This window comes from Protopterus annectens, chromosome 7.part0, assembly GCF_019279795.1.
Source record: "Protopterus annectens isolate FY-2018-M chromosome 7.part0, PAN1.0, whole genome shotgun sequence".
Taxonomy (NCBI): Eukaryota; Metazoa; Chordata; order Ceratodontiformes; family Protopteridae; genus Protopterus; species Protopterus annectens.
This window is the reverse complement of record NC_056739.1, coordinates 214006894-214030421: the sequence shown is the minus strand read 5'-3', so window position 1 is coordinate 214030421 and position 23528 is coordinate 214006894. Positions and strand designations below refer to the sequence as shown.

The window sequence follows — 23528 nt, the reverse complement described above, 5'->3', positions numbered from 1 at the left end:
CCTGCATTCCTTGGACATTCACAGGCAACTTTGTTACTACTTGGATAAAACTAAGGTTTTCAGAAAATCTGACCAGCTCTTTGTATCCTATTCTACAGCTTCACAAGGGAAAGCTATATCAAAACAAACCATTTCCAAATGGATAGGACATTGCATTCATTTTTGCTATACCCATCATGGAAAACCAGTTCCTGCTACTATTAGGCCCCACTCTACCAGGGCAACAGCTACATCTACAGCCTTCCTCAGGGGGGTTCCAACCAAGGAGAATTTGGAAGCTGCAACTTAGTTCAGTACACACCTTTACCAAACACTACCGCTTACCACTTTACTCAAAGACTAGAGCTGGCTTCGCCACTGCAGTTCTGCAGGGCCTTCTAGCCTCCCCTAACTCCTCCACCCATCCTTAGCTTTGTGATTCTTCCCAAGTGCGATGACTGCAGCAGGGTAACAATGAACATAGTACAGTTTTGTACCTACCATAAATGTAGATGTTGTGCACCCTGCTGCAGTACAGGTTACCCTCCCTCCATCCCCTCTGATCTAACTGGCTAAATTTCTACAATACCTTCCTGATGTATTTGCTTATAACTGGAGGGATTTTGTGTTTGTGCAAAAATTACTTAATTTGGTACTAATTACTGACCACCTTTTTGGGGGCACCTGACGTCTGGGGCAAGAAAAACTGAAGAAAATGGTGTCTGATGCATTATTTATACCCCTGCCGCACCGATGTCAGGGAAGAAGTGACAGCAACCGACGCCGGACCAAGACTTTGTATTTCCGGCTGACTGCGGGACCGCCTGATGACAGGATAACCCAAGTGTGATGACTGCAGCAGGGTGTACACTCTAACATCTACATTTATGGTAGGTACAAAACTGTACTATCCTTTTGTTCTAACTCTGTTCTGATACCATCTCACTGACATGCATTGTGATAACACTTCACTGCTACTTTTTCAGTTAATTTCAGTTCACTAACCTCTAGTCCCTCAAGGATCTATTCTGACACCACTCCTCTTTTCCACATTAACCAACTTCCTTTTATGCCTGTGTCCATTCCAACCACACTCTCTGGTATCTTGAACTTTCGTTTTTTTTTCCATGCCCTGATTGAGTTAGAAAGTTGGCAGTAAATCATTTTTCATTAAAACAAAAACTATGGTTTCTAGAACTAGACCAAAGCTTACTTCTATCGTAACACCACTGAAAATGTCATATTTTGGTTTGACCCCTTTCTAAAGTTGCATCTCCACCTGGACTACACAGGCACACGCACACACTATTCTGGGCTAATAGGATCTTTCTCATCAGACCCTGTAGAAATGCCATAGGTAATGGCATCTTACTGGCTCAGCTAGAATACGGTCTCCCACTAACTGCTACAGCTTCTAAAGAAATTGCTCTACCATTCAGTCCATTTCAAATACCATTCACCGATTTCTCTCTCAAACCATTGAAAAAGCCGACTGGCTTCCTATGAAATAACTGGCAGAATTTCTGCTTGCCTAAACTGATAAAGAATGACACCACCTCTCCATTAGTTTCTAGACTATTCGAGATGTTCCAACATGCAACCTTAAACATCTTGACAAATCACGTCCTCCCCCAAGCTTTTTCACTGGACACACCATGCTTTTTCAGTCATTTGTCCCAAACTCTGGGAATCGCTCCCCTTTTAATTCCTAAATAAAAGCCCATTTCAAGACTAGAAAAATGCATCTGCTAGCTTGAATGTGCACTCGTGTACGTCCTGTACCCTAACGACCGGCTTCCATCTGCATAACTTGCACATGCTCTCTCTCTTTCAGCATGCCAACTCTGATTTCCACTGTGTAGTATGTGTGTATATTTTTGTACTCCCTGCATATAATGCCCTTTATCTAGTGCCTTTACTTCAAGCCACCTATATTCACTGTGTGTAGATATAGGGTTTATATAATGTTATACATATGTACACAGTGCTTTTCATCAGACTCTGTATGTCCATGTGACTTTTTTCCTAGGCTGAGATTGGAATGGGTCTCCCAGTGGGAACAGTGTTCTACCTCTAAGAAATTCAAATAAATGTTTTCTTTTGGCTTTTCCCGGTTGGGGGTCACCACAGTGGAACTCCGGTCTGCTAATGATTAGCAGTCGATTTTTTTATGGTGCAGAGGTTCCAGCCCGGTGGCCAGCAGTCAACAAACGCATGCACATTCACTCATGGTCTTTCAAAACGCCACTAGACCACGGGGAGCACATGCAGACTCCACATAAGCATTCCAGCCGAGAATCAAATGGGAGAACCTCTTGCTGTGAGGCGACAAAGCTACTGCTGCACCACCACAAACAAATGAGTCTAATTTTGGTGCATTAGATACTGCATTATCTCAGGCCAGTGTTTTAGTTTTCCAAATGCGTGTGAGAAGCTGCAGGACTTTAATTAAATAAAGCTGACCAGCAGGAAGATACTGAGGATCTTATCTGTCAGTGCTGAAGCTGTTCCATCCCTTTTTCTCCAGGAACTGCAGGCTGATGTTCATCGTGCATACAGCTGCAGTCCTCGCAGATGGGTTCTCCTGCCATCAGGTGGGTCCTCGGTCGGCTGAATTCCAAAGTCTAGGTCCGGCGTCGGTTTTCATTGCTTCTTCCCTGATGTCAGTGCGACAGGGGTATAAAGGAACCAGCCGACACCATTTTCTTCAGTCTTTCTTGCTGCGCGTTGCCCGAAGCAGAAGCAGTTCGCAAGTGCCGGTCGACCAGCTCCTGAGATTACGAAAATTTGGAAACCGAAGTCGTCTTAAGCTAAGTACCCCGTTGGGGAACCTTTTCTTGCCTCTGACCGATGTCAGACAAAGTTAATAATTTGTATTTCTTGTGGGAAGCAAATACCACATAAGGATTTCCATTCCCTCTGTATACCTTGTTTAGGCCCAGACCACGAGGTCTCTGCAAGCTGCTTTTGTGCTACATTCAACAAACGCACTATTAAGCGTCTGGCGGAGTTCGCCCAGCATTATTTTGGAAAAGCATTTAACTATACTATGTCGTCGGATACTCTTACTCCGGTTTTGTCCAAAAAAACAAAAGACAAGGACTGACACTACGCCAAAGCTGGCTACATGTGGTCCGGTTCTCAGGTGCCTACGCATCCCCTGCCTACCGACTACCTGCCTTTGACTGTCTCCTGTACACGAGGTCGCAGGCTCCTCTGCCCACACCCCGACTACAGATACCAAAGCCACTGTGAGTTGCAACTCAGAATGTGGACAGGTCCACCTCCACTCAAGGTGTCTTCAGACCTTCCTCCTCTTTCTCTATCAAGGCTTTCACTAAGTCTAAAGCAACCATGCACTCTGAGACCAGCTGCACAGGGCCCATCTCCAGGCCCCATGCCTAAGAAACAGATGCTTAAAATGGCTGAGGATTTAATTACTCTTATCAGAGGTTCTCAGCCCCCTCCAGACAAAAGGCCTAGAGTGGAGGAAGATTCCCCCTCCTCTGATCAGGGCTCCATTATTTCAGAGCACTCTGATCAGGAACATTCTTCCCCTTTTGAAGACTCTGCGGAGGAGTCCATCCCTTCTGTATCCCCCCTGAGGATTACTCATTTGGGGAAACTTTGCATACCTTAAGGGAACACTTCCACTGGGAAGGCCAGGATTATTCTGATTCCAAGAAAAGGCTCAGGGAATTTCTCTTGCTTCCTCGGCACAGGCCTTTGGCTATACCTCCTTTCTTGGACATCCTAGATGTTTACTCGGAGGTCTGCCTTAACCCGGACTCTCTACCTCCAGCTCCAGTTAAGCCTGACCGGTACTACAGGGTCCCTGACTCACACCAATCTCTATAAAAGAGCCATGCTGCTGACCCAGAAGCCATCTCACAGGGCCCCAAGGCAGTTGAGGCCTCCATTGCTAAAAAATCATTTGCCTTCCGAGAGAGATTCCAGATCCTTAGAAAGGTGGGGAAAAAAGGTATATACCTCTGCTACCTTATCTATGAGGGCCTTAAACTGTCAGTTTCATATGCTAAAATACCATCAGTTTATCACAATTGAAAAGTAAAATGTCACAACCTGAACAGCAGGACTTAAAGGAGTTGCAGGACTTGATGCATAGTGCAGAACAAGTGGGTAAGCATACCTTACAATGTGGTTTTGATGCTCTAGAGGCCTCATTCAGAGCTGCTGTTACAGGATCAGTCATACGTAGGCATGCCTGGCTTAAGGAACAAGACTTATGTCAAAGCTAAATTACTAGACTCTCCTCTTCAAAAGGATGTACTATTTGGTGCTAATGCTGAGGAGGTATTAAGGATAATGGAGGAAAAGGCTAAATCAATGCAAACTGAGAATTTCTACAGGTTCAACCCCCACGTTTTAGTAGAAATTGGCCTTCCAAAAACTGGTCCTTTCCTGCCACAGACCCCAAAGAGGCAGATACAGGCGCCCGAGGGGCAGAGGACAATCCCAAGGATCGTACAGAGGCAGACTATGGCAAGCTCCTACACAGAGGTGGTGAGGACAACTCGCAATCTATCAGAAAGCAAACCCAATGACTTTCCACTTTGCATGCCAACCAGATCTCAAATGGCACCCCCCTTGGGAGGAAAGCTGGCATTATTTTCAAAAAAATGGCATACTGTCACAAAGGACAAATGGATCCTGGACATTATAAACAGAGGATACAAATTCCATTTTCACACCCTTCCAAAAATGAGGCATGCCAAACCTGCCACACACAATCAAAGGGCAGAGGCACAAAGGCTAATTACAGATTTCATAAACATGAAAGCTATTCAAGAGGTACCTATGCACAAACAAGGTCAAGACTTTTATTTCAGGCTATTTCTGGTGCCAAGGAAGGGAAAAGATTGGAGACCTATTCTGGATCTATCCATCCTAAACACATTCCTACTCGTACCAAAATTCAAGATGCTCACTCTACAGCAGCTTCTTCCCCATGCTGGGCAAGGAGTCTTGGCTGGTAACATTGGACCTCAAGGAGGCATACCTGCACGTCCCAATCAGACAAAATTGCAGAAGATACCTCAGATTTCTTGCAGGTTCAACTCATTATCAATTCTCTGCATTGCCCTTTGGCTTATTTACTGTGCCCAGAGTATTCACGAAATGCCTGGCATCAGTAACTGCCTACTGCAGACTTCAAGGGATACAAATATATCCCTATTTGGACGACTGATCCAAGCGGACAGCAAACGCATCCTTCAGAAACATCTGGCTTATGTAATAATGTTATTGAACTCTCTGGGATACACAGTCAACAAAAAGAAATAGACTAATACCCTCTTGGAAGATAATTTTCCTGGGTGCCAACTTGGACACAAACACCCAGATGGCTTACCTCACTCCAGAAAAGCAGGGGCAACTAATCCAATACTTCAGAACACTAGCAAATTGCACCAGGCTTACTGCAAGGAAAATCCTGCAGGCTCTGGGATTCATGGCATCTTGCATCTTACTAATCCCATGTGCAAAGCTGCATATGAGGAAACTACAATGGTACCTGAAAAACATATGGTCTCAACACAGCCACAGTTTGGAAACAGTAATACCACTAATTCCATGTCTGCAAAAGGAATTTCTGTGGTGGGCTCAAGGATGCCAAACAAACACAGGTCTTCCTTTCAGCAAGCCTCAAGCAAATCAAGTCATCACAACAGACTCCTCTGACTACGCCTGGGGGGTGCACATGACAGAACGGTGCATTCAGGGCAAATGGTCCCAAAAAGAAAAGCACCTTCACATCAATCAAAAAGAAATGCTAGCAGTAATAAATGCTATTATAGCTTTCAAGAACTTTCTACAACCAGGTCAACTTTTGATAAGACGACACCACAGTTGTGGTACATAAACAAGCTGGGAGGAACACATTCTTACCCCCTATGCAGACTGGCCATGTCACTTTGGAACATGGCCATGGACTTGCAAATGGAACTACAAGCACAGTACTTGCCAGGCAAGGAAAACATGCTGGCAGACAACCTAAGCAGGAATATGAGAGAGCCACACGAATGGAAGTTCTGTCCAAAAGTTTTTACAGAAATAATCCAAGAATGGGGAAGGCCAGACATAGATCTTTGCCTCCCACAAATATCAATTGACAAAATTTCTGCTCAAGGATCTTCCATCCAAAGGCCTGGAGAGTGGACACTCTCTCATTTGGGCATCAACGACAGTTTGCCTTCCCACCTCTTCCTCTGCTGCCCAAAGTGCTATTGAAGACCAGAGCAGACAGGCCAAAGATGATCCTCATTGCTCCGGACTGGCCAAGACAACACTGGTACCCACTCCTGAGAAGCCTGACGCATTCCCCACCATGGACCCTGCTTCTAATGCCTCTTCTGACTCCACACAGCTTCAAAACTCTTCAGTCAACTAAAAACACACAATCTAGCCGCATGGAAGATTCCTTAGCATCACAGCAGGCCCTACTCTCCAAGGAGGTGCAGGATGTCATTTTGGAGGCCAGAAGGCCAACTAGAAAAGCTTACTCCGCAAAATGGAAGTGTTTTTGTACCTGAAATGAGAAAAAGGGCCAGGACCCTGGAAAACTGAATTTACCTCAAATACCACAACATTTGACTGAACTGCTAAGCAGTGGACTTTCTCCTCCATCAAAATCCATGCCTCAGCCATTTCTGCAGAATACAACACTGATCCACCTTTATTCTCTCACCCTCTCAAGACAGTTCCTCAGAGGGGCTAAGAATTTGAGACCTCCAAGGAAACCACCAATACCTGCTTGGGATTCTGGAAAAACTGACCCTGCCTCCTTTTGAGCCAGCTGCTTCAGCAGATTTGCAATATTTGTCCTGGAAAACAGCTTTCCTTCTGGCTATCACCTCTGCTCGTAGAGTTTCAGAATTACAGGCTCTCATGGCTGTCCAGCCTTTTATCATCTTCCATCAGGACAGAGTTTCCTTACGAACCAACCCATCCTTTATGCCTAAAGTGGTATCCAGGGTAGCTTTAAATCGGGCCATACACTTACCTACCTTTTATCCTTGTCCTCAAAACAAAGGGGAGAGATTTCTACATTCCTTGGACATCCACAGACAACTGCGTTATTTGGACAGAACAAAGCCTTTCAGAAAATCAGAACAGCTCTTTGTGGCCTATGCAGTAGGAGCTCAAGGAAAGCCAATTTTCAAACAATTTCAAAATGGATAGCCCACTGCATACGCTTTTGCTATTCCTTTCATGGCAAAACTGTACCTACAGGCATTAGAACTCATTCCACCAGGGCCACAGCCACCTCTGCAGCCTTCCTCTGAGTTACTACCAAGGATATCTTGGAAGCAGCCACTTGGAGTTCTGTGCATACCTTCTCCAAGCACTACAACTTACCATTATACTCCAGATCTAGAGCAGGCTTTGCCACTGTAGTCTTGCTGGGCAATTTGGCTCCTAGTTTCACCTAGTGCCTACCACCCCTTTCTTAGCTTTGGGATTCTACCCATCTGTGAGGACTGCAGCTGTATGCACGATGAGCATAGTAGTTTTGTACCTACCATAAATGTAGATGTTAGAGTGCTAATACAGCTGCAGTCCAGGTTTCCCTCCCTCCCTTCCCCTCTAGGGGTATTCTTTTATGGTGTATTTGCTTGCAACTACTGTTTTTTGATTATATTGCATTGCATTATTACCTAATTTTATGTATTGCCTTCCTTCTGGGGGCACCTGACATCTGGGGCAAGAAAAACTGAAGAAAATGGCGTCTGCTGGTTCCTTTATACCCCTGTCGCACTGACGTCAGGGAAGAAGTGACTACAATTGACGCCGGGCCTAGACTTTGGAATTGGCCGACCGAGGACCCGCCTGACTGCAGGAGAACCCATCTGTGAGGACTGCAGCTGTATTAGCACTCTAACATCTACATTTATGGTAGGTACAAAACTGTACTTTTTTAAACCTGTCTTGTCCTGGCTTTTGATGCATGGTGCAGTAAAACCATGTAAATGTGGGAGCTAGTTTTAGTCTGCTGTGAAACCTGTATTTTTTGTAGTTTTCAGATTCTCATGACAGTTTTGTTGAATGGTTGAGATTATCCCTTGAGGGCAGAAGCATGAGCCTTCTTTATATTAAAGGTAAAAGGGGTTCTTGGTCACCATACCTTGTATGGAAATTGCGGAGGCCTTTTCCCATAAAAACAAGGTTAGTGCATTAGGATAATTCAGGTTTGGAAGTAATTGACTTGGGTGGTTTATCTAAAACTTTGAAACTGAACTGTTCTGGTTCTGTAATTCAGACTTTCATTACTTCCTCTGATGGTGGAAGCATATTGCCCTCATGTTGCTCTTTGGATGTTGCTGGAAGGAGAAGGGCCAGAGAACTCTGCCTTCATAATGTTCCACTGGGAGATTGGAAACTTACTGCAACACTTGGTCCCTGCAGTTCAGGGCAGTACCACTTGTCTTGCACAAGAATTGTCGGGACCCATGAAGGTTGGGTTTGTTCTCAAAGCTCTTTCCACTGTTGAGTGTGATTCTTGGCCATCTCCCAGGTAGTTATGCCTGTTGGGATATGATTACCTCAATCTTCAGAAAAGCTGGAGTATGCATTGATCAGCTCCTCCCACCCTTCTGTGGCAATCTGTTTTATTGTCTAAGCCACTAAGTGAACTCACATCTGTGTATGCCATCTTTGATCTGTGTTCTTGTCCCTAAAAATAATGCTGACACTGCAAATCCTAATGACTATAGACCAATATCCCTAATTAAGTTACTTGCTTCACTACTAGCTGAGAGACTTGAGAAAATCATGCCATCAATTGTCTCTTGGAACAGTCTGGCTTCATGTATGTAGACCTGCTTGGGCTAATACTTTAACATTGGATTCAATGATCCAACTCGCGTAGAAACCCTAGATATGCTTTGGTTCTAGATGCGTGCAAGGCATTCGGCAAGAGTTAGTTGGAACTTCCTATTTAGACCAAAAAATAAAAGTGTAACAAGCCAAATAATCCTAGTAAGAACACCAGTCCAGGAAGTGAGGCAGTAAAAATAGGACTGCTTTTAATCCACAGCAAGTGCGCAATCCCAAAACCATTAACGCCAACAAAATGGTATACAGTCGTTTTCAACGCCAACAAAAAGACTATGTACCATTTTGTTGGCGTTGTTTTGTGATTGAGCACTTTCTGTGGATTAAAAGCCTTCCTATTTTAGTGCCTCACTTCCTGGATTGGTGTGCTTACTAGGGTTATTTAACTTCCTATTTAGAACACTTTCACACTTCAACTTTTCTAAAGACTTTATAAACCTAGTTGAAACCTTATACAAGAACTCTAAAACCTACTTATGCATTAACAAAAATCTGAATCCCATAAAGTTAGCTAGTGGTACAAGACAAGGATGTCCACTATGTCCTCTAGTCTTTCAATCTCTATATTGAACCATTTTTCCTAAATCTCTCTGAGGACATTTCATTCGGTTCCCAGAATTCTAAACTATAAAATTATGATGGCATTTGCTGATTTGAATATCTACTTTGAACTTCCAAATACAGATCTCGAGAAAATTATAAACTCATTTATTTGGAAGCTTCAAACAGTCAAGAAAACCAAAAGAAATCCCATGTTTTCCCCATTAGTCCTCTTGATCACAAAGAAAACTATTTCCAGTGTCCTCTTTCAATATGGTATATAATATCAAATATCTAGGGATATCTTCTGACCATAATTACTTACCTACTTTACAAAAATGTATATAAAGTATGGAGTAACAGGATTTGCATAAAGTATGGAGTAACAGGATTTGCATAAAGTATGGAGTAACAGGATTTGCATAAAGTATGGAGTAACAGGATTTGCATAGATGGAGGCAATTGAAACTATCCACAATATCAAAAGCAGCAATAATTAGAATGAATGTTCTTGCTAGATTGTTATACCACTTTCTCATCTCAAACGTAATTACTTCCTCCAGAAAATTAACAAAGAACTAGCCAAGTTCATGTGGTACTACAAATCGGTTAGGATTTCATATCTAAAACTAATCTACCCAAAAGGGAAAAGGGTCTGATTTTGCCTAATTTCGATTTATACCATAAAATTATAAGTGCAGATAGAAAATTTTCAACTAATAGTGAATCCTGGCATCCTACCTGGGTTAAGCTATGGCACTCGCACATGCTTGTAAATATAAATCCTAAAGCTATTCTCTTCATTAAATATCAGAGCAAAATTAATGGAGTGTTTAAATTGAGTTTAAGATCTGATTAAAACCTTGGATATGGACAAGGTCCTTCCAGATGCATCTAAACACATATTCAAATTAATAAAATAACATTAAACCTTGCAGACTTTCTTTGTATAAAAGACTATACAATCTGGGACTTACAGACAAGAGTACTCAACATGAGATAGTGAAGCTCTAAAGCTTCATAAAAAATACGTTATCATTGTACGTCAAATTAGGGAGATAGACGCCCAGGTAAATGACAGTTTTGAATAAATTTCTAGATGTTATAAAGAACCTGACTAACGTAAAGAAAACTCTCTCTCATAAATGAGATTAAATGAGAATTACTTACTTTATGCAAAATACTGGGACGCCAAAGGAGCTATAATTACGAACAAACTTGCTTAATCTATTTAAATTATCTCAGTTCAAAAAATCCATTCACAGTTCAACAGTAATGTATATTTTACACGTGTGATTTCTGAATAAATTTGATTCCAAGATATCTCCTGCATGTAATTGCTGCCAATACTCTCAAGCAGATCTTTTACATTGTGGTATTGCAAATATGTACAGAAGGTATAGATGGAAAAGATGGGATACCACAAATCAACATTTTGCTGGGAGGTAGCGCGTCTCCACATTATAGATGCTAAATTATCCAGTATGGAAGCACATTTTAATAGCTACATGCTCGCTAATCAAATTGTATGACTAAAAATTGGTTAGCTAGTACTAAACTCTCATGGAATGGGTTTAGAATTGTGGCTTCATTATACATATCCTCTCAAAGGTTAATAATCTCGTTTTTTAGCATTTATTATAATCAACTTTTGGAAGATTCTAGTTAACCACATTTTGGACACTGGATATTGATGCACCCTTTACTTAACACACCACTAAATGGTTGTCTTGGAATATAGCTCCGATTCACTAATTGGTCATGTATCAAAACTTCTGTTTCTACTACGTTGACAGACTTAACTTACAAGGATCTGTTTTTGCGATTTTCAATCCTGAGTATAGTAGCACCATTGTAAATATTGTAAATGGTATTTGGAGAGTTAGCAATGATTGAAATGTTATGATTTTACTCAAATTTTGTGTCACCGTCTTTGTATTTTCTTTATCTGCTCAACTTATGCACAAGAAAATAAAAATTGCATTTTGAAAAAAAAAATTTGATCTGTGTTCTACAGTGTCTATGTAAGAAATTGCTGTTTATAGTGTGTAAAATCTTGCATGCGCAATAGTGTGTAAGAAATCTTGCATGCACAGTAACTAAATGGAGAACAGATGGGGAAAAAGTTGCGGAGAGCAGCTGAAGGGTAACTTTCCAATTAGAAAGTAGTAATACTCTGTTGCATTGCTGTGCATCCAGCAAAGTAAGTTTTAAAAGGCAGAAGTGAGATTTAAAGTAATGTACTTTTTAACTTGTACTATGCATGTGCATCCGGGATATTCTACAACTTCATTAGTATATTTGCATTTGATGGCTGGCTAACAAGTCGTCTGGGATTACATGATGGACGTGCATTTCTTGGTAAGCTGGGTGTAAGTGTGCACTGATTTTTCAGGATGACTGCTCAAACATTTGTTTTCTTTCCGCAGCGGCCCTGTCTGCTACTCGTGCATTGATGGTGGTTTCCATCATTCTGGGCGTTTTTGCAATGGGAGTGAGTACAATGGGAATGAAGTGCACAAACTGTGGTGGTAACGACAAGGTGAAGAAGGCAAGAATTGCCATAGTTGGTGGGGTTATCTTTCTTCTTGGAGGTAAGCAGTCAACTAATGAATTTGCTCTTTATACTATCCAGTCTGACAACTTTTTGTGCCAATTTTTCACAATCCTTTTTCCACTTAATGCACTTTTTTTTTTTTGTGGGCCAAGCTGTAAAAACTGTCCTCATACTCATTTTTTTTGTTCTGCATTTGCTGCCCTCTTGTTCTCTAAAGTCCACCTTTATACTCCCTCACCTTTGCTCATTGTTTGTATATTGTGCATATACATTTGATGAAAGGTGTTCCTTGCTCCCCCCAATACGTTTTCACCCTTTTTTTCCTTGGCTAATTAGGAATAGCTTTCCCAAACAAAACTTAGTCCATTGCCTTCATGTTCTGTTAGCTTTTCTTCCTTTATGTTTGCAAAAGTATTGATCCTTAGTATTTTACTACTCTAACCTTCCATTGTTTACATTTTCTCTCACTGCATGGTAGTCTCTAATATTAAAATAAAAATTGCATCATTATTCCCTATGGTATGCAGTTTATTTGTTGAATAACTCGCCAGCTTAAGGTTTAAACATGACACTTCAGCAATGATCCAGGCAAGTGTGTCCCCAATGCAAACAGCTACTTCAGTATGGTATGTCTGTTATGTTAAAAATTATGCAGATTTCATTTGAAGTAGTCTTGATAATTGCGTAAATATTGGATTATTTTAGGGTGTAATAAATTGCCAGGGATACAAATAAACTAGGAGGGGTAGAGTTCAAAGGGTTGCCAACTATGTTTTTTTTCCTTTAGAAATATTCTCCAAATATTTGTCTCTAGCTGTAGTATTTGCTTTACTCTATAAAGGTCTGTAGTAGTGTGTGTTTTTTTTTTTTTTTTTTTTTTTTTTTTGTTACTAAAAGCCTGTCATGAGTCGAAGAGGGATAGAGCTACTATGCAGATTCTAAGTGCAGCACCCTCCGTGGTAAATAGTTCTGAAAATCCAGCTTTCAGTACTGGGGGGAATTTTGAAATTTATAGGGTTAAGCAAATAAGGCGATGACTTTGCATTCTGAGAAAAAAGCAGTTAAATCTGTAACTTAAATTTTATGGTAATTATGCAGATGCTTTTCTAACAGTGTACTGCAGAGTATGTATTCCAAAAAGTGTATGGTGCATGTTTGTCTACATGCTAGGGATATCGTAGTGACTGCTTTTTCAGTTTTGTTGTCTTCATTCTGTAGTTTGGCTTTCTATTTTAATATAGCCTAGAACTGTTTTTTTCCCCCTTTTCCATTGAGCATGTAGGAGTCCTTGAATTCTTGGTTTGTTAGAAAAGTAGCTACTGCTTTTAATCTAAGCTTGTCCTTTGGGGTTTCCCTGTCAATTTTGCCATTAATTTATGTGCACCTTCTTCATTGTGCAAACACTGTCCTCTGCTTCTCTACTTTTGAATAAAAAAAAAAAGTTGCTCACCCCTACCTTTTCTCCTTTCCAGCAGCTCTATCTTAAGGGAACATGAATGGCAAACGCATTTGTTTGGTCTGTCATTGATCGTTGTCTATTACTGAAAATTTTTGTCAGAATTCTTCCTTAAATGCACTCCCCTTTGGTGTGCCATTGTGTGGCATTTTGATTTATTTTCAGTGGCTTGCTAGCTTTCCAGTTTGTTCCATTCCTTTTCCAGCCTTTATCAACCACACTTGTAGTTGCCACATCCCACAGTGTTAATTCTTCTTTTGTCTTTCGCAATCACCCCACCCGATTGCCTTTCTTTTATCCTTTTGTATTTCCTTTTGATCTGATCTCCTCTGCATACTATTCCCTTTTTCTACTGCTTCCACAGTTATGCTCACCAGTGCATGGTGGGGAATAGTCATGTAGGTTGACAGCTTAAGCTTTGAACTGTCCTTAAGGAAAGGAGACTTACACTCCTTCCCTGTAGAAATATTAAGTATTGTTTGCTTGTCTGTCCTCTAGACAGTTTTCAGTCTTCTTTATTACTAAAAAACTTCTGCCCCTCATCTGAATTTTCTGTTCCTTGTACTCCTTCAGTTCACCTAGATTTCCTAACTCCAGCTACATTATCCAGAAACCCTTTTGCTCTTGTCTGGTAGTCTCCTTTTTTGTTTGCCCTGTTTTTTTTTCTCTCCTAGTACTCTTCATCTCCAGTTCCAGATGATTGCTGACCTTTCTGATCTCACCTTTACTATGAATACTGGTAATTTAGGAAGGATCCAATTACATCAAGCACCAGTGTTGTTGCTGTCTCCCACACAAACCAGTATATCTGGCACTGAGAAGGTTGACATTAACACCAGACCTCCAGCACCACCCACACCTACACAACACACCCCCACATATGTGGAGGTCCTCAAAAAAAGCATACCCAAACGAGAGACCTCCGAGGCATAGATGCAGGCAAACTCCACTGCCCACCACATATAGTCCACACACCTGTCAGCCACTAAGGCCTAAACATAAACCCAACATATTCATAGGGGACTCCATTGTGAGACATACAGATGTGCCCCTCACCAGGCTGGATAAGGAGAAAGTCGTAGTTTGCTGGGTGCCAGAATCTGCCATATCACCAATGCACTCAAGTCTCTCAAAAGGTATTGCTATGACTTTTAGTCCATGTTTGAGTGAATGACCTTGAGATGTACCTGTACCTCCCTGGACTATTTGAAGAGACATGATTGAGCTTGCGGAGTATATGTCCCAGGCAGGTATGTTCCTAGCCTTAAGCAGCATTCTACAGTCACCCAGAATGATGCCTCAATACAAACTGAAAATGATTGACTTTATTGGCTTAGTTTCTGATGTCATTCCAAGGGGATCCAGTACCTGAGAACCTGGAATGACATGATTGACTAGCCTCAATGCTTTGCCAGGGATGGCCTGCATATGTCTCCCTTGGGCTTCAGGCTCCTGGCAACGGCTCTTGTCTCCCCACATAGTGCCTTTTTTACGCAATGCCATGATGTCAAAACTACCAACATGAAAATTTCATCAAAACGTAAATTGGTCATTCTGCTAAATTCTACGAGTCTAAACATGAAACTGCACTCATTCCAAGCATTCTTAACCCTGGAAGAAGTTGACATTTGTGCAGTCACAGAAACCTGGTTCAAAGCTGCAGAGAGCACCCTAGCCACACCAGGTTACTAAAGGCCCGTATTCAAATCATGGCTAGCTACAGGCCTCCAACTCTGACTTCAAGATGCCCACATCACCTATCTGGACCTCTTCGAACCTATCACAATTCAACCCTTTACCATGATCCTGGGTAACTATCCAACCGTAGATTGGAAGAAATACTTGTCCCAAAACACAAACTGCCAGATTCCTTTAGTCAATGCAAATGCCTTGGGCCAGTTGGTTGAGACCCCCACGAGGTGAAAAAATATCTTGGACTTGTGTTAACCAACATGAGTAACCACTGCAGCATCCCTACAGTGTCGTCATCCCTGGAAAGGTCTAACCTCAGAAGTCTCTTTCGAAGTCGCCATCTCCCCTAACACCCCCCCAAAAGCAGATTATAACTTCCTGAGGGAAGGTGTACACAGCTTCACAGCCCCTCCCCCTCCAAGAACTAGCACATATGTCCAGAGTACTGTATAAGCATTTATATAGCTGCATGGAATCTGGGAATACCAGACTGGACAAAATCCTCCTCAAGGAAGAGTTAAACCTGTCTGGTGGATATCTACAATAAACTCTCTAATAAAAGGAAAAAAAAATTGCTGTCCAGGACCAAGAAGGAGCAGGTGTCTAATTTGAAACTGTCCCTCCTTGGCCTGAAAAAGCAAATAAGAGCATTAGTGAAATTCTCCAAAGCAATCCTCTGGTCTAGACTGGCCATATCTACTAAAGAGAATCCTAAGGTTTACTTTATGTTCACATTCTCAAGGGAGCCACCCAGATCTGCCCAGAACTAGTGGTAAAGCACACCACATACGTAAAGCGCACCACATGCACAAACCCTGTAGATATAGCCAACCTGCTGGCAGACAAGTTCAGTGAAAACTTCACTCCTCTTTCTCCCAATCAGTAAAACAGGGGTACCTGCCCCCTCCCCTTATTTCTAGGGAGCAAGGCATCACTGCCCCCTCAAAGGCAAAAAATACAGCCTCCATGGGGCCCGATAACCTCCAGACTGTATCCTACATGAACTCTGTCAGGAACTTGCAGCACCATTAGGCGCCCTATTCAACCAAAGCCGGAGTACCAGTTTCATCCCAGCCAAGTGGAGGATAGCTACCGTTGTCCCTCTCCACAAAGGTGGGAGCGTCCACTGATCCAGGAAACTATAGCCTCCTGTGCCTAACTAGCCAGATCTATAAGGCCATGGAGCGGATTGTCCTAGACCTCATTAACCAGGACAATGGCAACTTCCAGACACTTGATCCCACACTGTTTGGCTTTGTCAAGGGAAGGTCATGCCTGTTAAATTTGGTTGACTACTTTGAGATGGTCAGAGGCCATAGATGAGGGGAAGACTGCTGACCTGGCCAAGGCCTTTGATATTATTCCCCACTCTAGTATAATAGACTCTCTCTCAACTAGGGATAAAGCCATATGTTACCAGACTGATACCTAGTCAAACTAGGGGAAGCCCCCTCTGGTAGACGAGCAACATACCCCAGAGATCAGTCTTGGGGTTTCTGCTGTTTGCGGTATTTCTCAGAGGTAAAGGCCAAATCTAGTGGGCTATAGCTGACTAAGTTTTCAAACTGCAAGAGACTGGTGCGATCATAAATTCTCCTAGTGATGTGGACAGAGGGTCTCACTCAAACAAATGATCGGTGCCAGAAACATGGCCTCCAGCTGAATTCCAAAAAAAGCTTTTTCCCTTTTGGGGACAATGACGTTCTGTCACAGAGATAAGGCACCAAGCATGCGATGGACCACCAAATTGACTTTGGACCACCATATTGCCTCCATTGTATGGAAAGCTTTCTACGTGGCCCACCTCATTAGTAAAGGTATCTCATTCAGGGGCAAGGTGGTCATAACCTCCTTTACAAGACTCATTGAGTAGAATGTCCCTTTTGGCATGTACCTCACAAAGCACGTGCAGCAGCTGGAGAGACCACAGAGGTTCCTCACGCAGAGAATCCAGGGCCTCAAACATCTACCCTACATGGCTAAAAGCCCTGTCCCTCTACTGTCTCCTAAGGACTCCTCAGAAGTAACCGGTCTCTGGCATACAAATAATTTTCAGACCCCACCCGACGGGACTGTTGAATATCCACAAGTTAATCTCCACTCTGTTAACCCTCACACGCGACCTCAACCTGGTCTGTGACATAAATAGGACTTGTTGGCGGGACAGATTTGTGTCCCAGAGACTCCCCCTTTGTGGAATAGATCTCCACGTAAAGCAGAGAACCTCATTAAAGGACAAATTACAGGCAAGCAATGAAAAAACATTTTTTATCTTGCTGTGATTTACTGCACCTCCTAAAGCTGCCTGCAGCAAAATAATTACTCATTACTAATTTTATTTATTTTTTTTATTCGCGTCTGCTCTCATGGGAGCAGACATTGTGATTCCTTTGGAAAGCTAAATCTGTCTCTGTGCACAAACTGAGAACAAGTAGCCCTATCATTTGTTGTCTGACTAGACTTCCATTCACTTAGAATGGAACACCTGAAAAAAAATGCCACACTTTTAAGTCTGCAGCTCGTGTCATTGACTGGTATGTGCTGAGGTTTACAAATGTTGTACCTATTGATGTACTACACATTCTCTGAAAGAAACTTGCAGAAGTGTCGTCAAATTACTGAGAGGACTTTTCACAAGGAGCAGTTTTGAAAGTTTCAATTCCTAGCCAAGTTACTCATCCCATCTCCCCTCCTTCAGTGGGCTACAGTGTCACATTTCCAGCTTTGCTAGATTCAACTATTTGTCGGCTTTGCATGACAATGGGCATTAAAAAAAAAAAAAAAAAAAAAAAAAAAATTCCCAGCCTGGTGGGCCACTAAAACTGTTCCCTTTGTGTCTCGACTTCTGAATAGCATTTCCCCAGGAATAAAAAAAAAAAGCATCAGTCCAGAGTTTGGGCCAATCTATCCATTTCTAAATGTGCACAGTAAAACATTCAGTTTATAATGCATTCTGGCTACTGACATGGTTATCTTTGCGTAGTTATTCTCTTATAGCATAACCTGAATGTATGGTATTCAATGCCGAGCTTTACAGCAGTTTTCAGTTTCTTAACAATGACCTCCCAAGCCTCTGATGTGACCCAGTACTTTGTCAATATACTGTAAATACATAGATTAATACAAATATTTGTGCACATATGACACTTATTAATACACATATACTATCATTAAAACAAGATAAAATGCAATAGAAGTTATATCAATATAGTTATGATTTCTAGTTTATAACCCTGTTTGTCTATGGAAACTTCTCTTTGAATTATTGTTCAAGCAATTGTATATTTGTTGTATATTATCTTGTTTGTTTCTCAGTAGTCTAACCACAGTGTGCTGCATCAATTGTAAAACTCTGATTTTACTCCTTTTATATTTTCTATGCTCTTTGTACAAAATAGCTATGTTTGTATAATTTATTTTATAATTGTTTACTATGTATCTGGAGCTTCTCCCAGAGACTCCGCTGAAAACAGTCGTCTTGTGTCCAATCTGACTAACCTGGTAAACAAATGGAAAATAAACAAACAAAATATACTAAGAAAAATCAATATGCCAAGAAATATCCAAAACTTAAAAAAAACACAGAAGGAAGGAAAATGTTTCTTTGATGCTGTCATGAAAATCCCACTCACTTATTCAGATATGGGCAAACATATGGGCACACTGATGTCCCATTCTCCAGGCTAAACAAGGTTACTGTCAGCTGCCTGTCTGGTGCCTGGATCCACCACACAACCCACACACTCAAGTCACTCCACAACAAGTACAAATGTGACTGTCATTGTCTGTGTGAATGAATGACCTGAGATGTACCTACCTGGGCTACATGAAGAGACATGGAAGAGCTCCGATCGTGTAGCTCAGGCAGGTATGACCCTAGCTCTGAGTAACAGGAACAGGCAAGCATAAACTGAGGGTAATGCACTCTATGCTAAAAGTCTAAATCTCAAAATGCACTCGCGGCACTCCTTAAAATGGAGAACATCGATATCTGTGCAGTGACAGAGACCTGGTTCAAGGCTCCAGAGAGCACCCCTGCACTACCAGGCTATAACTCGTACCACACTTCGGCCACCTAACCTGGACCGGAACACCAAAGGCGGAGGTGTCCATACTCTAAGGATATCCACACCTCCAGGCTAGTTGCGCAGCATAATGCATCCAAGGTTATCCAAGTGCAACTAACTCTGGGCAAATCTGCAATCCAAATTGTAGCTTGCTACAGATCCCCCACCATGCCCCAGGATTCTCACTCTTTTCTTGATATACTGGAAAATACTGGGGTTCAACCAAACACCCTAATGGGCAATTTCAGCTACCCCACCACTAACTAGGAAAACTACTGCTGTACCAACTCCTTCGCTCAACACTTTCTGGAATTAATACATTCCAGTGCCCTGGATCAACTTATCCACACCTCCACCAATGGCAACAATATCCTAGACCTAGTCATTACCAACATGAGTGACTGGTGTTCCACACCTGAAGTAAACTCCTCATTGGTCAGATCCGACCATAAGCTAATCACCCTAGATATCCACATCCTGTCCCCACCCCCCATTAAGGAAACTACGGTAAAAAAATTTCTCCAAAGCCAACTTCATGCTTAAGACAGAAGTGCCGAACTTCATGACACCCATGCAGATGGACAATAGTTACGACTGCTGAATCCTACACAAATGCACTCTATAAGCACTTACACAAGTGCATGGATCGTGTTATCCCAAACAGAACCAAGAAGCTATCCTCCAAAAAAGGAAGCCAATCTGGTGGTCCTTTATGGCAGGGGAAGAAACTTGTTGCAAAAGAGTGAAATCCCATGAGTGGTGGAGCTCCCTGGTCAGCCTCAGTAAGAAGCTGAGATCCCTTATAAGAGCCTCCAAAGCTAGCTATGAAAACAAAATCGCCACAGATTCCAAGGACAACCACAAAGCATTCTATAGCTATGTCAAGAATCTCAATGGCAACATCCAAATCTGCTCTGAGTTGCAGCACAACGGCACGAAAATTACAGAACCAACTGATATTGCCAAACATCCTGGTAGATAGCACTGTACCCCCCCCCAACCCGTGAAAGGGCCAATATCTATACAGTAAGAATGCAGAGTCCTTGTAATCACAACTACACAGGTAAAAGCTGCACTCTCTCCAAAGCCAAAAACGCAGCATCCATGGGACTGGACAACATCCCAGGCTGCATTTTACACAAACGTCAGAATGAACTGGCTCCCCACCTAAGCACCATGTTCAATCATAGCCTCACATCAGACTTTGTGCCCACTGAATGACGCACAGCAGCAGTTATCCCACTCCACAAAGGGGGAGCCACCACTGATCCCGGGAGCTATCGACCTATTAGCATGATGAGCCTGGTCTGCAAGGCCATGGAACATATCATCATGGAACTCGTAAACCAAGACATTGGTAACTGCCAAACTCTGGACCCCACCCAGTTGGGGTTTGTGGAAAGGCCGATCATGCCTCCTGAACCTAATCCATTTCTTTGAGGCAGTCACCAAAGCCTTAGATGAGGGTAAGTTGGTTCACACAGCCTATCTTGACCTCGCCAAAGCTTTCAACAACATCCTCCATTCTGGAATTATAGGTAAACTAGGTATAAATCCCTAAGTCGCAAGATGGGTTGCCAACTGGCTCATTGACCGAACCCACACTGTAAAAGTTGCAAACTCCAAATCTGACTTCAAATCCGTGACAAGTGGAGTACCACAGGGTCCAGTCCTGGGACCTCTCCTGTTTTGTATCTACTTCTCTGAAGTGCAGGTTAACACAGAAGGCCTCTGGCTAATGAAGTTGGCAGATGACTGCAAACTAGGAGCCATAGTAAAGTCCCCAAATGATGTAGATATCCTACAGAAGGACCTCACTGGACAGATGCCTGTTGTAAGAGCCATGGCCTCAAGCTCTGTGCCAAAAAGTGCGTTGTCATCCCCTTTGGTAAAAACTCTGTACCCATGCACTACCACATAGGCAGCAGTCTAAACACCGAATGTGTGATAAGAGACTTTGGGACCCATGTGGACAGTAGTCTGTCTCCCTTACTACTGTGGCGATGTGATTGTCAAAAGTCCTACGTGGCACACCTAATCACAAAAGGGTTCTCATCCAGGAAAAAAAGGTCATTGTCCCCATCTACTCAACACTCAGAACCATTATAGAGTACAACGCCCCTTTTTGGAATGTAGCTTGACATCTGCAGCAGCTGGAAAGGCCACAGAAGTACCTCACAGAGGATTACTGGCCTCAAACAGATGCCCTACACTGACCATCTCAAACTCCAGCTTTACTCCATGGCATATCGCCTACTCCAAGGTGATTTCTGCCTAACATATAAAGCTATGTCCAACCCAGAGCTGTTGGACATGCTACACCTAAAGAAATTCCAATCCCTCCGAGCTACACGCTCTAGGGACCTATACCTTGTCATCACAATAAACAGGACATGCTGGAGGGATAGATTCCTGTCCCAGAGACTTCCCATACTCTGGAACAAGCTACCCATCTATGTCAAGCAAAGTTCCTCATTAGCACTCTTCAAGAAAATACTCCAGGAATCACTTCTGTGGCTCTGCTCGACATTGGCACAGGAAAATAACTTTCTTGGGTGGCATAAGCCAGAGAACCTTATTGGCTAGGCTTACTTAGGCCCTTGGGCCGATAGCCTAGTACCTACCTATGAACCTATTTAGACTAATGTGTAGCATTGAAATGTGCTGACATAATGGTGACATTTCATTATTTACTCATAAAGCAAATGTCAGAGTGGAAAAGTTCAAATGGTGGATAAAGAGGAGGGGAAGCGAAGAAAGCGTGAGTATTTGTTAGAAGCAATTAGGGTAGATATGGGAGGCAGGAGAAAAAAAATAGTAAAAGTAACAAAGAAACTAAACCAAGGAAAAGAGGAAGCAACATGGACAACATTTTGTGTGTGGTGTAAAAACTATAAAGCAAATCTGCACTGATGCATGCTTTCTGCCCTGCTGAGGGGGGACACTTGTGCAAGTGCAGTGGACTGGCTCCAGTAGGAAGGGATGGCAGCATACCTCTCTATCGTAGAACAAGAAACCTGGACAAGGCCATAAATGGGGGGCAAAGGCCCAGAAATTGGGACAATTTATAAATATTGCACTTGCAAACTTAAAGTTGATAAATGGGTTTTGCATCCGAGTGAATTTTCTTAAGGATATGAAGTCTGAAAACCAAATGCCTGTCAACTTTCTGACTTCAGTGTTCAATGATCTGCCAGTGATTTTGACCAGAAAACTGCAATTTTATGAAAAACAGACAAAAATCTGGACTTTCTGCAAAAATCTGTACTGTTGAGGGGTATGGATGGGAGTCTTGAACAAACACCCATCAAGCATTTTCATTTGTTTGCCACAGCCATTACTGCAGTGTTTTTCAGAGAGATGGGAAAAGCCTTAAATTTGACTAGTATGTTTGTTTTATTTTGCATTTGTTGACCGGGAGAGTCCAACTGGATTAAAAGTCCATTTTCAGTGGAGGCCTGGGAGAAAAGCTCCAAGAACAATTTTTTTACAAAGCGTAATTTTAAGGACTGACTTTTGACGTACAATTTCCATAGAGGAGACTTTGACTTGCATGTTCATTCATTCTCCAATATAATATTACATTTTAGAAGATATTCCTAAGTTTTTAGGATTCCTGTGATAGATTTACTATCTGAGTAAAAGCAGAGACGTAGAATAAGGCTCAGAGAGGGCAGATGATGGTCGCTATAGTTGAGAAGGATACCAAATTGATAATTATGTCTTCGCCTGGTTTTAGTTGCTTATGGAGAGCTCAACATTGCTGGGGTAGTTTTCCTCAACTTCTGGAGAGATTGGATGAGCAGTAGATTAACAGCCCTAAGTGGGTACAGTACTAAGATTGGTTGGTTTAGCAGAGTTACTTAAGTTAGGTGAAGTGTTGTAATGTGCCATTAGACAGGGGGGATACAGGAGCACAGTCTATTTATTCAAAAAGTGAGTTTTCACAAGTTTCTTGAACTGTGATGAGGATTTGTTAGTTATGGAAGGGTGTTCCAGGTTTTTGCTATACAGTGTCTGTAGACAGACTTACTAGCTTTATTGTTATATTTGGTTACTTTGAGGAGGTTTTGTGTGCTAGACCTCAAGGGCTTGGTGGTTGGTTGTATAGGGCTGCAAAAGATTTTGTAGGGCTGGGGTGTTTTCAGAGTTGGGTATTTTGTGGGCTAGTGATAGTCTGAGTTGTAGTAGTAGTAGTAGTGGTAGTTTTAGCTAGGCATTCACAGTGATGTTCTGATGGGAGAGGTTGTGAGGTTGTAGTGAATTTGGCCATCTTATTGTAACAACTATCAAGTTTGTTTAGGTCAGATATGTGGAGATTTGTAAGCACAGGGGAGGCATAAAGTAGGGTGGATAGTAGGGGAGTCCTCGCTATTGTAGTTTT

The 23528-nt window shown here is 42.2% G+C and overlaps 1 protein-coding gene across 1 annotated transcript in view; it reads left to right on the top strand.

Moving 5' to 3' along the window:
• The window catches only part of CLDN7 (claudin 7), a 132640-nt gene that overhangs the window by 45912 nt on the left and 63200 nt on the right, over positions 1 to 23528 (top strand). The window contains exon 2 of the mRNA XM_044076716.1: positions 11802 to 11966. Within this exon, the coding sequence (XP_043932651.1) occupies positions 11802 to 11966 (165 nt within the window). The remainder of the gene's footprint in view (positions 1 to 11801; positions 11967 to 23528) is intronic.